This window comes from Python bivittatus, unplaced genomic scaffold (genome assembly GCF_059951505.1).
Source record: "Python bivittatus isolate LINGU-HERP-01145 unplaced genomic scaffold, Pbiv_v1 ctg000190_np1212, whole genome shotgun sequence".
NCBI lineage: Eukaryota > Metazoa > Chordata > Lepidosauria > Squamata > Pythonidae > Python > Python bivittatus.
In genome coordinates this window covers 21,015,034-21,029,112 of record NW_028277042.1, presented here as the reverse complement: position 1 = coordinate 21,029,112, position 14,079 = coordinate 21,015,034, and the positions used below count along the sequence as shown (strand labels likewise).

The following is a 14,079-nucleotide window of genomic DNA, read 5'->3' as shown; positions in this document are numbered from 1 at the left end:
AAACATCCAGTGGACGGTTCCCCACTGAGAAAGGCTTGCAATATCTGGGGCATTTTAGGTTAGGAAAGAGCTGAGTAAGGGATACTAGAAGTTTATCAATTTCCCATGTGGTCGTGGGAAGAATTTTCTCCTTGAACCAGCAGGTCATTCACAAAAAGTAGGAAGATTCAGGACACACAGGAGGAGCTGGTTCTTAGTTGACTTTCCTGTTTCAAGATGCAATGACAGCCATCAGTTAAGCTTTAAATGAGAAGTATACAACTCCCTGGAGGAGATTACTAGCTGCTACTCAAGATACACCATCACCAGCATTGGAGGCAAAAAGTACCACAGGGCTTCCTTCTAGAAGGAAAAGCTTTAGAGAGGGGAAGATCCTGAAATAGAGTGGGGAGGGCCGCTTGGTTCCAGATCCAGGTGCTTTTCCCAACACACCTGTGTTTTTGCCTCCTGCCTGCCTAGATTACCCCTGGAGGTGGAGCCACACCCTCCCCATTACCTCCGTTCTCATCAAATGGATGTACTTCCCTGACTTCTTCATGAAACCCAATTCTGTCCATCTCATGAGTGAGTACCTGGAAATAGCCCTCCTGCTGTTGGAAAAGCTGGCAGAAGACAGTTGTTGTTTTCATCCTTACTGTGTAGTAATTAGTGGCAAGGCATGGCATGGAAGCAAACAAATACCTTCCCAATTTGGGAAGTGAGTTCGGAAGGGGTGTGTTATTTTGGTGTTTGACTGGGGTAATTAAAATCTTTCTCAGTGATCTGCTGCCAGCCTGAGCCTTAATTCAGGAGTGGCCCAAGTTCAGCACCAGGAACAGCTCCTGCGGGGAAGCTGGACTGGAGTCTCTTGGCTGTGCCAGTTTGGGGGGGCGTTGAAGCCATTGTGAATCGTTCCCCTTAGGGTGGGGATTCGGCATCTAGAACACCTCCCTTGAGGAGCTCGAGCATTGGTGGTTCAGTTTCCTCCTATTCTGAGAGAGGAAATACTCCAACATTGTGCTATAAACCCTAAAATGGGTTGAACGTGGTTAACAACTGAAAATAAATCCCCCAAACCATCCTCAAGCCCCCAAACTGTTCTCAAGGCCCTCCTCCTCTTGGAAAATCCTGCCTCGCCAAGCTGCAGTATATGGGTTGCACCAATTAGGAGGAGTCATGGTAGGCCACACCCCTTGGGATGGGGGGTGACTCACTAGTGGGCTCTGCCCCCGCTCTGAAAGGGGAGGTGCTTCTGCTAGCCACAGCCATATTTGTTTGTCTTTGGGTGTGATGGGCAATAAAATCCCCCCTCGCTTCCCGCAGGTGACTTCCTCTTGCTGCTCTGTGCATCTCAACAGTGGAAAGTTTTTGTCAATGAACAAACGGAGGAATGGGTGCAATTGGCTGGTGACAACAGGGAGCATCTTGAGCCCCTGCAGGGGGAGCCAAACCCCGTGCCCAATTTTGTCAATTGCAGGTGAGTGCAAAACAGCCCCCTGAGCTAGTATGAGCCGTGATTTGCCAGTGGGTTGTTTTTCCTGGCTTGCTTCATGCTAACTAGGATGACTTATCCTAGTTAAGGAGAATGAAGGGTGTTTTAATCAGAACTGCATTTAAATATCTTACAACTGGGATTAAACCAGTTGAGAAACCTCTAGGTTCAGGGCAGTCTGCCTAACCATCCAAGATCAATGACTTTCATTGGATTCTTGATTTGATTCAGCCAGATTCTTCTCAACTTTTCCTCTCCTTTTCCCAGGTCCTACCTAGACATGGTCAAGGTGTGCGTGTTCCGCTACCTCTTCTGGTTCGTCTTGGTCATTGTCTTCATCGCTGGGGCCAATCGCATCAGCGTCTTTGGTCTGGGCTACCTGATGGCCTGCTTCTACCTGCTGCTCTTTGGCACGGCCATGTTGTGCTGGTCCCTCCGAGCCCGCCTGATACTGTGGGACTGCCTCATTCTTTACAATGTGACGGTGATCATTGCCAAGAATATGCTCTCGGTAGGACTTAAGTTCTCTGCAAACATTTCGGTCCCTCACCATCATCTAGAGATGCAGGCTAATTTCAAAATTGCCTGGCGGATCCAGATTTTCTGTGCCCAACATCTGGATCTTTGATCTGAATGCAGACAGCTCCTTTTGGGTGAGGTGTGACTGCCTTTCTTTTTCTGCCAGCTCCTCTCCTGCGTCTTTGTCCAGCAAATGCAGAACAGCTTCTGTTGGGTCATTCAGCTCTTCAGCCTGGCCTGCACTGTCAAGGGGTACTATGACCGTGAGTATCTGCTGTTGTCATCCTGCAGCAGCTGAGAGGAGACCTGAGAGCTTCCCTTCCTCAGTTTTCTTGGTGGACCTTGACTCTGGAAAAATGGTGTGAACGGAAGGGTTTATAAATCTCAGTAGCTAAGCTGTTTCTCACAGCATTGCCCAACTGTCATTGAAGTGATAGAAGACCTGTCCATGTTACTGTTGCTTTGGCCAGTGATGGCTGGAGAACTTCAGAAGGTGCTAAAAGCTGCTCATAGGGAAAAGACTTTGGAGAAAGACAAACAAAGATACACCTTGCTCTGGGCATGTTGGAGGAGATTCAGCCAACCAGATTAAGCCACAAAATGGTTGGTTTACTTTGGCACCGTGTGTTATAGATAGCCTTTTTAATGTGTTTACTCAAGGTTATCATTTAGCGTGTTGCATAAACAATACCCAAAACTGGACCTATCAGGTTACATTTCATTGTGGCTTTTATTATTTCTAGTCTGTTTGCACTGACATGTGTATTCAGTCATAAAAAACAGATTTGAATGAAAGATGCGTTGTGCACCTGATGACACTTCTGATTTGCTGAGTTTGTAAAGATGTGTCCATTCAAGAGGGCCTGGGAAGAGCTTCCTCTACTCTAGAGATGCCCTGGAGGTTGGGAATGTGAAGGAGTCAAGGGTCCCCCATTGATGGAGAGCAGCTGGGGGGACAGTCATGTTTGGGCCTTGAGTGGGGAGGGGTTCAGGGTCCCCTCCTGCTCTGCTCCACATCTGAGCCCCTCCCTCCTTCCTTCTTTGCCAGCCAAGGATGTGGAGAAGAACCAGGACTGCGTGCTGCCTGTGGAGGAAGCCGGCATCATCTGGGACAGCATCTGCTTCATCTTCCTGCTCCTGCAGCGCAGGGTCTTCCTCAGCTACTACTTTTTGCATGTCTTGGCCGACCTCAAGGCTTCAGCTCTGCAGGCCTCCAGGTGAGCAGGGAAGGGCTGGGGTGAAGCAAGAAATGGGGAGCATCAACAGCACAGCCGCGGGCCCGCTCTCAGCTCGCTGCCCTGCACCACAGCACCACCAGAGATCTGGAGGGACGTGTTTGTCATGCAGCGAGGAGCTTTGCACATCTGGGAATGCGGAGTGTCACAACCCAGGGGGAGAGGTAGAAGATGAGGATGGCCTTGGTAAGCCAGCGGCCCAGTTATCGGGAATGTCAAGGGGAGAAGCAGCATCCTGCAGGCTGCCCTGCCCTGTCTCCACCTCACGTATTGTGATTCCAGTTGCCATAAATCCTAGCCACCCTAACTGGGAATTGTGGATATTGTAGTCATACAGGCCTGGGAGCAGTTTGCAGTAAACACGGAAAGCCAGTTACTGAGGCTGAAGAGCAGTGAACTGTGGCCTGTTTATAAGAGATGTTTGGTTCGGGAAATCAGGGATCTGGTTCAGCAGGGCCCTTTCTGACAGTCTTATGAACGGTAATGAGTAGGAATGCAACCTCCATGTTGAGCAGCAGTCCATCTTAGAGAAATGAGAAGCTTTTGCATAGAAGCAGAAAGCAGCTTTTCCCAGCACCCCTGTGTGCGCTGCGTGTCACGGACCCTGATTTCTCTCTCTGCAGGGGCTTCGCACTTTTCAAAGCCAGGATGATCAAGCAGATGACCTCCCACCACCAGGCGGAAAAGAAGTCATTGGTCCAACTTAAGCGGCAGTGAGTGTCGCGGGAGGGGAGGGAGAGGAAGACCCCCCAGCCAGGGAAGAGGGCCCAGGAAGGTATCCTAGCTTTGAGGACTGGGGTAGGAGATGCCCTTCCCTGGAGCAGTTTCCAAAGAAGTGGATTTCGTTTTAATTGTTTCCTGCCCTCCTGGAACTTGAGATGGAGGTGAACCACCAGCTCTCTCATCCGGGAGATCTCTGGCTTTAGCAGCTGGTCTGGCTCTCCTTTCTGAGGGACCTGCCAGCCCTCAAGCCACCAGTTCGCTCTGAAGGGTCTGCAGATGGGAACCACAGCTGTGGAGGGGCTCCAGGCCTCTGGGGGAGGAGAGAGATCGCTAGTGGTAAAGCTTCTGCCCTGGTGGACAGAGTTCCAGGAGCAAATCTGGCTCCTTCAGGCAGGGATGAGAAAATGCCTGCAGTACACCTGGAGAGGGCTGCCGGTCTAGCCTTGGCAGGGTGGGGCAAGGAGACACATGGGAACTGGGCAGGAAGGTTCTTGCAGGACTGAGCCATGGACTATGGCTCCTGGGGCCCAGAGAAATTACTCGAGGTGAGGAACCCTGCAGGCAAAAGAGAATCAGGATGGATGTTGGGATGGAGAGATGGAAACCCAGTGCCACAGCCCGGCTCCTGCCCTGTGCCCACAGGATGCAACGGATTCGAGCCAAGCAGGAGAAGTACCACCAGGGACAGCTGGCCAGGGATTCAGAAGAGACCACGGAGGCAGACACACCAGGTGTGAAGTGGGTTTCAGGGCCAGGCTGGGGAACCTCTGTGAAAACCCTCCAGGAAGTCCGTGGCTTGGCCCTCTGGCCTCCCCGAGGGCAGCAGACACCAAAGCGGCCTGTTCCACAGACACGGTTTTACTGGATGCCCACATTGAAGCAATTCCAGGGCCCTTGTTCTGGGCAGATGGTCCTACAAACACAGCGTGAACTTGTGGGATTCTCATCACGGGATATCCCGAAAAGAGTAACTCTTAGATGCAATTTGGACCAGTGGGAGGCTGATGGGGGAGGATGCGGGTCTCCCTTTATTCTTGCAGGTCCCACCCGCCTTCCTCCTATGACTCAGGGTCTTCCTGCCTGCAACCACAACGTAGCATTTCATTACACACCGCTTGGTCTCTATGAAGAGCGGTAGATGCTCTGTTCTTTCACCCGCTCACAGCCACATGAAGCAGGCACGACTTTGGGCCCCCAGAGGTTATGGGCTGCCTGCCGAGGAGGCCTGGGGCAGAGAGAGAAGTGGCGCTGGATGCTCTCCGCCCTGGGCTCACGGAAGGCATCGGTGTGCGTTAGGAGGCGGAGCGGCTGCTCGGTTGGGCTCGGCTGGCAGCATCCGTGACCAGCCTCCCCTGCCCCTTCATGCATCCCTCATCTGCCTTTGTACCCTGTTCCACAGCCTCAGGCGCCAAGAAGGACCCTGCCCACCCAAAGAAGCGCTGGTGGCGCCCATGGCTGGATCACGCCACAGGTACAGCCCAGCCCTAGCTCAGGGCTGGCGGGCATACTAACCCTGGCTCATTCTGCTCTGGGCGAGTCCTGACTCTGCCTGCGGAGGCCATTCCGGTTGCTAACCAAGGCATCATTGGGCTCTGAATCCATCACCTCCATTCTGCATGCGTCTCTCTGGCTGGGGGGCTCTCTTCTTCCTCTAGCTTCAGGCTGCAGCGTCTCTCGGGGCTGCTGTGGGCTGCCTTTCTGAGTCGGCGTCTCTCGCTGCCCGTGTCCTTCCGAAGACTGCTGCAGCTGCAGGCCTTGCCAGGTGTCAGAAGCCCTAGAACCCCTGGTTGCTTGTCTCTTGTGGCTGCCAAGGCTTTGAGGAGCCCCTGTCTGCGAGGAGGCCTAGTGGTGTGGCTGCCTGCAGATCCCAGGTTCAGCCCTGACCAACTGGGTGGGCTCCCCGGAAGCGGAACTGGGGCCGTCTGGACTGTGAACACCAGCTGGTTCACACCTGAGCCCTTCTGCGGCTACTCTGTGTTTGGCTTAGCCAGCTGAGGTTAAATTATGGTTTGCTGTAGCACGTGGACTGGGTGGAGTACAGAATGGGCTTGGATCATTGCTTGCTGTCAACCCAACTAGGTAGACCAGACTAAGAAGCCAATGCCATGTAGGTCAGTCCTACTTTTATTGTAAAGCTGTAGTAGCAGAATCTCGCAAGTCTGAATGTGCTTCCCCCTCCCTCCCACTCTTTATCTTTGTGAAAAATAGGGAGGAGCTCGTCTGAAAGGTTTACTCACCTTGCATTCTTGCCCCGGGCTCAGCCCCTTCTTATCTGACCGTTGCCTTGCTAGCAACTCTTCCTCCTGTCCTTCGAGGCCATTCCCTCTCCCCTCTATCCTCTACCCCTGCTTTAGGCATGTTGGCTGAGCCAGACCACCAGATTGAGCCATGAAAGGCTTGCGCGCTTTGGCACTGCATGCCGTAGATAGTCTTTTTGGAGTGTTTACCCAGCATTATCCTTTAGCGTGTGATACGGGCTCTGCCCGATGGACCAGGGTCTGGCTTAGTAGAACGCAACCTCCAAAGAGAGAGAGATCTGGTCCACCTAGGAATAGCCCTTGCCCTGCAGGATAGGAACCCACCCTGAAGAAGGGGACCAGGGCCTCCTAGGCACCATCCAGAGCACCCAACTGGCACCCACAAGGTCCCAGCCAAGGTGGGAGAGTCGGTTGCCAGGAACCCTGCTGAGATGTTGCCGGTCTGCGTGAACCGCTGGCGCAAACGCTTCTCCTTCCCCTTCGCCAGCTTCTTAGGCTTGCCTGCTTGGGAGTGTGTCTGCAATTTTTTGCCTCTTGAGAAACTTTGTGGCTCTGTGCAGCTTTTGACCCTTTCTGCTTCTCTTTTCTTCCTTCCAAGGAAAGCCACATTCTGTGGAGGGCAGCCCCACATCACCTGCTGTACTCTCCCAAGAGGAAGTAGCCCTTCCTTCTCGGGGGCCCGGAGGCTGCCGGGGGAGGCAGGGCCATTACAGGGGTAATGTGTTTGCACGAACAGAACTGGGCAAGGGGAGCGGACTCCCGTTTGGAAGGATCTCCCCTCCTACCCCCTCGAATGCCCTTTGCGATCAAGCTGCAGGCGTGGGGCCTTCCGTGAATTGCCCTCTGCCCCCAAGAACACCCCTCCTGGATTTTATGGGGGGGCGCCGTGGAGGGTTCCTTGCAAGCCCCAGGGTTGGTTGGGCTGGATCTTGACTTCAGGTCATGAGGTGAATGCAAGAAAGAGAGCAAAGAGGGAGGAGCAAGATCTCTGGGTCCGTGTGCGCGCACCCGTGCGTTTAGGGCATGCCGCGTCCTGCCTTATCAACAAAGCGTTTCGGGGCAGTTTGCCAACCCAAAGCACAACATCCAGAGTTAAAAGTAGCCAACACACCACCCAAAGCATAAAATCCAAAGTGCTGTAATTCACAAAAGCAGCCGAGGAGCTGACCGAGAATGCAACAAGATGACTTGACAAACACGGGGGAGTCCTCTGGAGCAGGTGGGGTCTCTGAATCCCCACCGTGAGGACAATTTAGGAAGGAAGAGCCAACTCCAAACCAGCTTTTGCCCCCTCCGAGATCTCTGGCCGGCCTTCCAGCGCCGTGGGGTCGGTCCAGGGTTGGGCCCGGAGCTGAGAAGGGCCCCTCAGGGCCCCCCTGGTTGAAAGGAGACGGCCCCTGTGGGTCTGGAGGCCTCAGCTCCTCCGACCTATAGCCAGTCTGCACTCTTACCGTCTTTGCCTGCCCTCTTTTCCTGTCCTTGACCTATAGAGGGGCCTTCTCTGTACGTGCCCAGAGGCACTCTTCTCTTTCTGTCACTTCTCCTGCATGTCTCTGTTCTTGAGGGAGCCGTGGCCTTCCCCAAACCTTGTGGGGCTGGTTGAGGAGGGGAGGAGGAGGAGAAGGGCTTTGACTGATGCTGCGTTTTGCTGTGGGGCTCACAGTGCTGCACTCGGGGGATTACTTCTTGTTTGAGACGGACAGCGAGGAGGACGAGGAGTCGGCCGTGGAGGATCCGAGGCCCCCAAAGCAGAGCGCCTTCCAGGTGAGGATGGGGGTAGGAGATTCCCCCCCCAAAGGCCTTGTGCAGAGAAGAGGCCAGGTGGGGAGCACAGACACAGATATTACTGAGTGTCTGGGAAGACTTACAGAAACTGTTTTACGATACAAGGTACAAAAGCTTCCTTATTCTTTCGTAGTTAGACTCACAGACGCTGGATAAATATATCAGCCTTTTTTTAATGACAATTTTCCTACTCCCCAATCCCGGATAGGCTGATGCATGAATGGAATATATTAATAAGAATACCCTCAGCACATGCTCGAAGTGGCTGTGTTTCTAATTGCTTCTCTTCCCACGTCCCTGGGTTGTCCCCTGGCAAAGCTGAGACCCCCTGAGGCAGGCAACCCTGGTGCCCTCCAGAAGCTCAGTCCCACCATCCTCAGCCAACACCAAGGAATCGTGGAGTTGCCTTCAAAGCACTGGGGTCCCAGGGTTGCCTGTCTCTGCCCCTGCCCTTGCCCACCTTGGGTCGTCCTGAGATGGTCCTCCTGGTGGTGGAATCTCCTGCTTTTGGGATGTTCTCAGCTCGAGGCTTCTCCAGGAGCTGAATGGAGGCAGTCTTGGCCTCTCTTCTCACCTCCTTCTGTCTTCTGGTTCCAGCTGGCCTACCAGGCCTGGGTCACCAACACCAAGTCTGTGCTGCGTAAACAACAGCGCCAGGAGAAGGAAGAACAGGAGATGGATCCAGCCCAAGGCACCTCTTCTCCAGGTGAGATCTTTTTTCCAAACCCCGCTTGGGACCACAAGGGGCTGCTTTCCTGCCACGTTCAGAACATGAGTGGCAACTGTACCAAGCTGAACACAATCCATAGCGCAAGGAGGTTGGTTTCACCAGCTCTCCCTCTTGCAGGTGATGAGACCAAAGGGGAGACTCAGCCAGGTGAATTGCCAGGTGAGAGTCACAGCCAGGAGGAGGAGGAAGAGGAGGAGGAGGAGGAGGAGACAGCTTCAGGTAGGACGAAGGCAAGGCTCACAAAATGACTCCTACATTTGGATTACGTTCTGTTAGGACAGTGTTTCTGAACCTCAGCAATTTTAAGATGAGTGGACATCAACTCCCAGAATTCCCTAGCCAGCATGCTGGCTGGGGGAATTCTGGGAGTTGAAGTCCACACATCTTAAAGTTGCTGAGGTTCAGAAACACTGCCTTAGGGAGAGGAGCAAGACCGTTTCTTATCTCACAACAACCCAGGATGGCTTAGTGCAGTGACTTCCTATCTGTGACCTTTTCAGTTTACACCAAGGGAATTTAACAAGAATTTGGTCTCTTATTCTTTTCAATGTTGGGGTCCTGTAGATGCTACTGGAGGCAAATGTCTGTCATATTGGGCACAAGCAGGGGCTGGGTCACTGACACTTACGTGCGAGTCCTCCAAGATAAGGGTGCACATAAAGAAAAACTTGGGAATTGATGGCATGTTCAGTAAACCATGGTGAAAAAACCTTGGCTTGGGGGAATGTGTGGACAAAGACTTGTTCTGTGCTACTCCAAAGACCTGGTAGCTCAGTTTGACACAGAGGGGAACAACGGAAGATCCTTTTCATAGCGTGCACAGTTGACTAGGAACTTGCTGCCCCAAGATGCGAGCGGGGTTGCCAGCTTACGGACGGAGATAGACGGATTGAAGAGCGTCTCTTGTAACCAACTGGATCCTCCATGTGCAGAGGCAGTTTGCTGCGAGCAACCAGAGGAGGGAAATATTGGCTCCCTCTTCTGCCTGGAGATTTTGTAAGCAATGCAGGCTGGTCTTATCTGCAGGGAAGAGCAACGTTGTGCAACGGGTGCTAAACGGCCTGCGCTTCCTGTGGGTGCTGAGCCAGGCCATGGTGGACGGCTTGACCCGGTGGCTGCAGGCCTTCACCAAGGAGCATGAGCATCTGTCCACCATCTTGGGCCTGGAGAGGTTTGTGCTGACACAGCAGCTGGATCAGGTGAGCGCCACAGCCAAGCCTGGGCCAGGGTGGGGGGTTGGAGGGGAAACTGGCTTGCTCAAGATGTATTCCCGTCCACGTAGGCAGAGGAGGTTCAAAGAGGCATCCTGGACAGGTTATACCAGCCGCCCCCGCCGGCCGACAACACCTCGGAGGACACAGCCTTGCCTGGGACAGTGGCAGGATCGCCCAACAGCATGGCTTCCAGGCAGGTGCATATGGGGCTGGGGGGGGGAGCCAGAAGCTGAGGACTGGGCAGCTCTGCCTTGTGGCACGTGGGGCTGTGGGCGCAGAGTCTGCCCCAGCGCCTGCTCCCCGTAGGGCCCAGATGCGAAGCAGGAGTTGAGGAAGGAGCGCCCCTGGAAGCACAAACAGGGCCAATCTTCCCAGGAACAACAAGCAAACATCTGGGACCAGCTGTGTCCAGGCCAGCTCAGGACAGGGAGCCCATCCTGGAGGCAGACCTTGAACGTGCATCTCCCAGGCTTTCTAGCCCTCAGCTCAGTCTTCTCCTCCACCTCCTCCTCCATCCTTGTTTTTCTCTCCATCGTCTCGTAGCCTTGCCTTGGGGGCAGGTGCGCCGATGGCCCCCGGGTGGTGGGTGCCCTCTCGTTCACTGGAGATGCTTGACAGCCATCTGCTAGGAAGGCAGCAGTTAAATTTGTTGTATTGCTGGGAGAAGGGGGTTGGATGACCTCTGTAGAGCCCTTCCAGTAGCGGACTAAACTTGGACAGTATTGAGCTGGGTTAATTTTCTTACTGGCTCTGGTGTTAGGTGTCCAGCCAGTGCAGTTAGCTTCTGGTGCAGTGTGTTGTGCAAACTGGGCAATAGGGTGAATTCAGTTGTCTACTCAAACTTGACCCTTTGGGTGACTGAAGCCCCTCGTTGGAAGAGGCTGCGTAACCACGATTATGCCTTCCACAGTGGCTGCGACGGGGCCGAGGTCTTCAGCGCTGACAGCACTGGCTACAACTCCCGAAGCGCCAGCGAGGAGCAAATCCCGGCCATGGATCCTCCAGACAACGCGGGGCTTCTTCCCAGCAGCTCCCAGGAGCTGCTGGCTTGTGCTAAGGGCCGGCCTCGCACCGCCAGCGAATTGCTACTGAGCAGGTATTATGTTGGGACAAGCAAGGACTCCCCGTTACGTTGGCATCTTAAGGTCACGTATGCCAAGGAGCAGCTTTGCCTGGGCTTCCATTTATCTCATCTGTTAGAGGTACACAACAGCATGTGAAAAAAAAATTCGGGGCACCTGCAGGAGAATAATTTCCGGGTGGCCAAGGGTGTCCCAAACCATAACACAAGACTCTTGGAATGGTCTCTTTCTAGGGGAAAACACGTAGCTCAGAGGTAAACACCGGCATTGTGTGAGAGTCCTCCGGTGGATACCTACAAATTCCAGAACTGCGTAGGTTGCTATTCCACTAAAGGATGCAGTCATTGATCACTGGAATATCTTTTATAGATCAAGGAGAATGAATATAAAACATTCTGCTGGAAAATACTGAACGGTATTTCTGCCATCCAGTCTGTTAGGACTCCAACTCCCAGAATTCCCAGGCAGAGTAGGGAATTGTGGGAGTTGCAGGTTCGGTACAATACATTCAGAAGCTATGTGAAACGTGCAGACTGTGGCGGATGCTGTGAGTCCAGCCGGGGAGGAACTTTGCTCCCACAGCAGCTTTCCCACCCTGCTTCACCCCGCCTGGTCCCTCTGCCTTCCAGGCACGTCTCTTTCGAGGAGCTGGAGGAATCTGAGCAGTTCTACCGTTCCCAAAACCGCTTTGTGCAGCTGCTGCTGGCCTGTTACCACTTTGTGGCAGGGCACTCGGACCTGCTGTGTTACTTCATCATCATCCTCAACAACATGGTCACCGCCTCGGCCATCTCGATCATCCTGCCCATCCTCATCTTCCTGTGGGCCATGCTCTCCATCCCGCGTCCCAGCAAGTGCTTCTGGATGACGGCCATTGTGTACACGGAGGTGGGGGCCCTTCTTAGGTGGGGAGGGGGAAGGAGTCATTGGAAGTCTCTGACGTTTACTTGGTTTGGGAGAAATGGCCTAGCAGATTCTCTAACTGGGTGCCCTCATTCCCCTGCCTGCAGGAATTGGAGCCCAGCATGCCACACCGGAGGGGGCCAGCTTGAGGAACTCTGGCTTAGGGCTCTCCATGGTGTTGGGGAAGAACAAAGCACAGCTGCCCCCAAGAAGGAGAAGGTGGCTCCAAAACCAATAGGAACCCCCTTTGTGGCTTTTTCAAGTCAAGGGGGGCCTGTCAGGGGAGATAAAGCTTGGGCCAAAAAGACTGAACATATTGGCTAAGAATACCCCGTGCTCATCCTGATGGCTGAGAATTGAGCCTACATATTCAGAGACAATTTATCTTTGAATATACCAGCGGTTGGGTTGCAGATAAGGAGGAAAGTTGTTGCCTTCCATCCTTGCTTGTAGAAGGAACTTCTAGTGGAAAATGCTGGAGCAACAAAATCTTTGCTCTTGTACTGCCTTGTGGAAGATCTTGAGATGGTAGAGCTCTTCTCCCCTGGACTCTTATGCCTCTCTTCTTGCACAGGTGATGGTGGTGCTAAAGTACCTTTTCCAGTTTGGCTTCTTCCCCTGGAATAGCTACACCACTATGGTGCGCTATGAAGGCAAGCCTTTCTTTGCCCCTCGCATCCTGGGCATTGAGAAAACTGACAACTACATCAAATACGACCTGATCCAGCTGTTGGTGCTCTTCTTCCACCGCTCTCTGCTCCTGGTAAGAGAGAATCCGGGCTCCTAAATTGGAGCTAGAATTCCCATCTGGGCTGGGAGAGCAATCTTGGATGACGCCAAGGGACATCTGGCGAAGAATGTGACATTTGGGAAGTTGCTAGTAATTCTAACAGGAGATGCAGCTGGGGTGGCTTGGGCTGGTTTCTCCCATGCTTTGCTCATCTGGATTCTGCAGCAGACCTTGGTCCCTTTCTGAAAGAGTTGTCCTCTCCAGGGCTACGGCCTGTGGGATCATGAAGAAGACCTGCTGGCCAGACCTCAGCTGGAGACAGGAGAATCACCAGCTTCAACCAAGGAAAAGGAAGAGTTGGAGCCTTTGGCATCAGTCAGCCCTGAGGCAGAGAACGTGGTGGAGGAGGAGAAGACAGAACCAGAGGTGCAGAAGGGGATCCGCTTACGGTTCAGGAAGAAAAAGGAAAAGAAGAAGCAGTTGAGCAAGTCTCTGGATGAGCCAGGGGAGGCAGGTACGTAGTGGCCGCTGGGGAAGGAGCCGGAAGGTGGGAGGCAGGAGACCCAGTTTATTTGTTTACGTATTAAATAGATGCATTGATTAAGTAGATTTATATAGCTGTCCGATTGACACATGATTCTGGACGGCTAACAGTCCATAAATAATATAGGAACAGTTGAAAACAGTAAATAATAAGCAGATGCATGTGGAGCAAAACCCAACAGGCTCGCCCACTCCCTGGGCCCAGTGCTCCAAGGAAGAGCGAGGTATTGAATGCCTTATAGAAGGCCCTCAAGGTTGGGGCCCTTTGAATCTCAGCAGGGATGGCCTTCCATAAGGCAGGCACCGTGAGAAAGAAGGCCCACTTCCTGGGTCCCCTGAGATGGCCAGATTAACAGAGAGGATCCTCACCCTGGCAAGCCTTGTGCCAAGAGATTTCCTTTGGCTGCATCTGCTGGCTGGGATGAGTCAGGAGGGTGGGAGGGATGAGGGGGATGAGGGTTTCGGTTGTACATGCCCCCTGGCTGAAGCACATCAGTGAGACATGCTAGGAGGGGGCCAGAGAGAGGCCAAGGGTTCATCCTGCTCTCCCCCTGCTCATCTGTTTCCCAGCCCCAGAGGTTCAGGAGCAGGAAGGAGAGGAGGAGGAAGAGAAGGAGAAGAAGAAGAAGAAGAAGAAGTCAGGCCCATCCCAAGAAAAGATTAAGGCTGCCAGACGCCGAATGAAACACTGCTTTGTCTCTGCGTAAGTGATGGATAAGTGGGCCAGAGTGCGGGGGAGGAGCGGGGCAGGTGACCATCTTTGGGTTGATTCTCCCCGCCAAGAAACAGGTTGTCATGCTTGAGGTCTTCCTTCCATGAGTTAGGCTGTGGCAGGTTCATACGTTGTGTTCAGCCATCGTCATCCCTACTAGCTAGATCAGACCGG

At 53.3% G+C, this 14,079-nt stretch overlaps 1 protein-coding gene across 2 annotated transcripts in view; it reads left to right on the top strand.

The window, feature by feature from the left end:
• The window catches only part of PIEZO1 (piezo type mechanosensitive ion channel component 1 (Er blood group)), a 77,137-nt gene that overhangs the window by 56,252 nt on the left and 6,806 nt on the right, over window positions 1-14,079 (top strand). The window contains exons 23-41 of one of the 2 annotated variants that reach the window (XM_088136223.1): window positions 460-564; window positions 1,303-1,456; window positions 1,739-1,982; window positions 2,157-2,253; window positions 3,039-3,207; window positions 3,849-3,938; window positions 4,591-4,679; window positions 5,348-5,419; window positions 6,805-6,921; window positions 7,870-7,970; window positions 8,589-8,697; window positions 8,839-8,940; window positions 9,748-9,920; window positions 10,004-10,128; window positions 10,846-11,031; window positions 11,647-11,905; window positions 12,495-12,683; window positions 12,915-13,164; window positions 13,764-13,896. In XM_088136223.1, the coding sequence (XP_087992349.1) occupies window positions 460-564; window positions 1,303-1,456; window positions 1,739-1,982; window positions 2,157-2,253; window positions 3,039-3,207; window positions 3,849-3,938; window positions 4,591-4,679; window positions 5,348-5,419; window positions 6,805-6,921; window positions 7,870-7,970; window positions 8,589-8,697; window positions 8,839-8,940; window positions 9,748-9,920; window positions 10,004-10,128; window positions 10,846-11,031; window positions 11,647-11,905; window positions 12,495-12,683; window positions 12,915-13,164; window positions 13,764-13,896 (2,764 nt within the window). The remainder of the gene's footprint in view (window positions 1-459; window positions 565-1,302; window positions 1,457-1,738; window positions 1,983-2,156; window positions 2,254-3,038; window positions 3,208-3,848; window positions 3,939-4,590; window positions 4,680-5,347; window positions 5,420-6,804; window positions 6,922-7,869; window positions 7,971-8,588; window positions 8,698-8,838; window positions 8,941-9,747; window positions 9,921-10,003; window positions 10,129-10,845; window positions 11,032-11,646; window positions 11,906-12,494; window positions 12,684-12,914; window positions 13,165-13,763; window positions 13,897-14,079) is intronic. The other variant, XM_088136222.1, reaches the window with a different exon arrangement.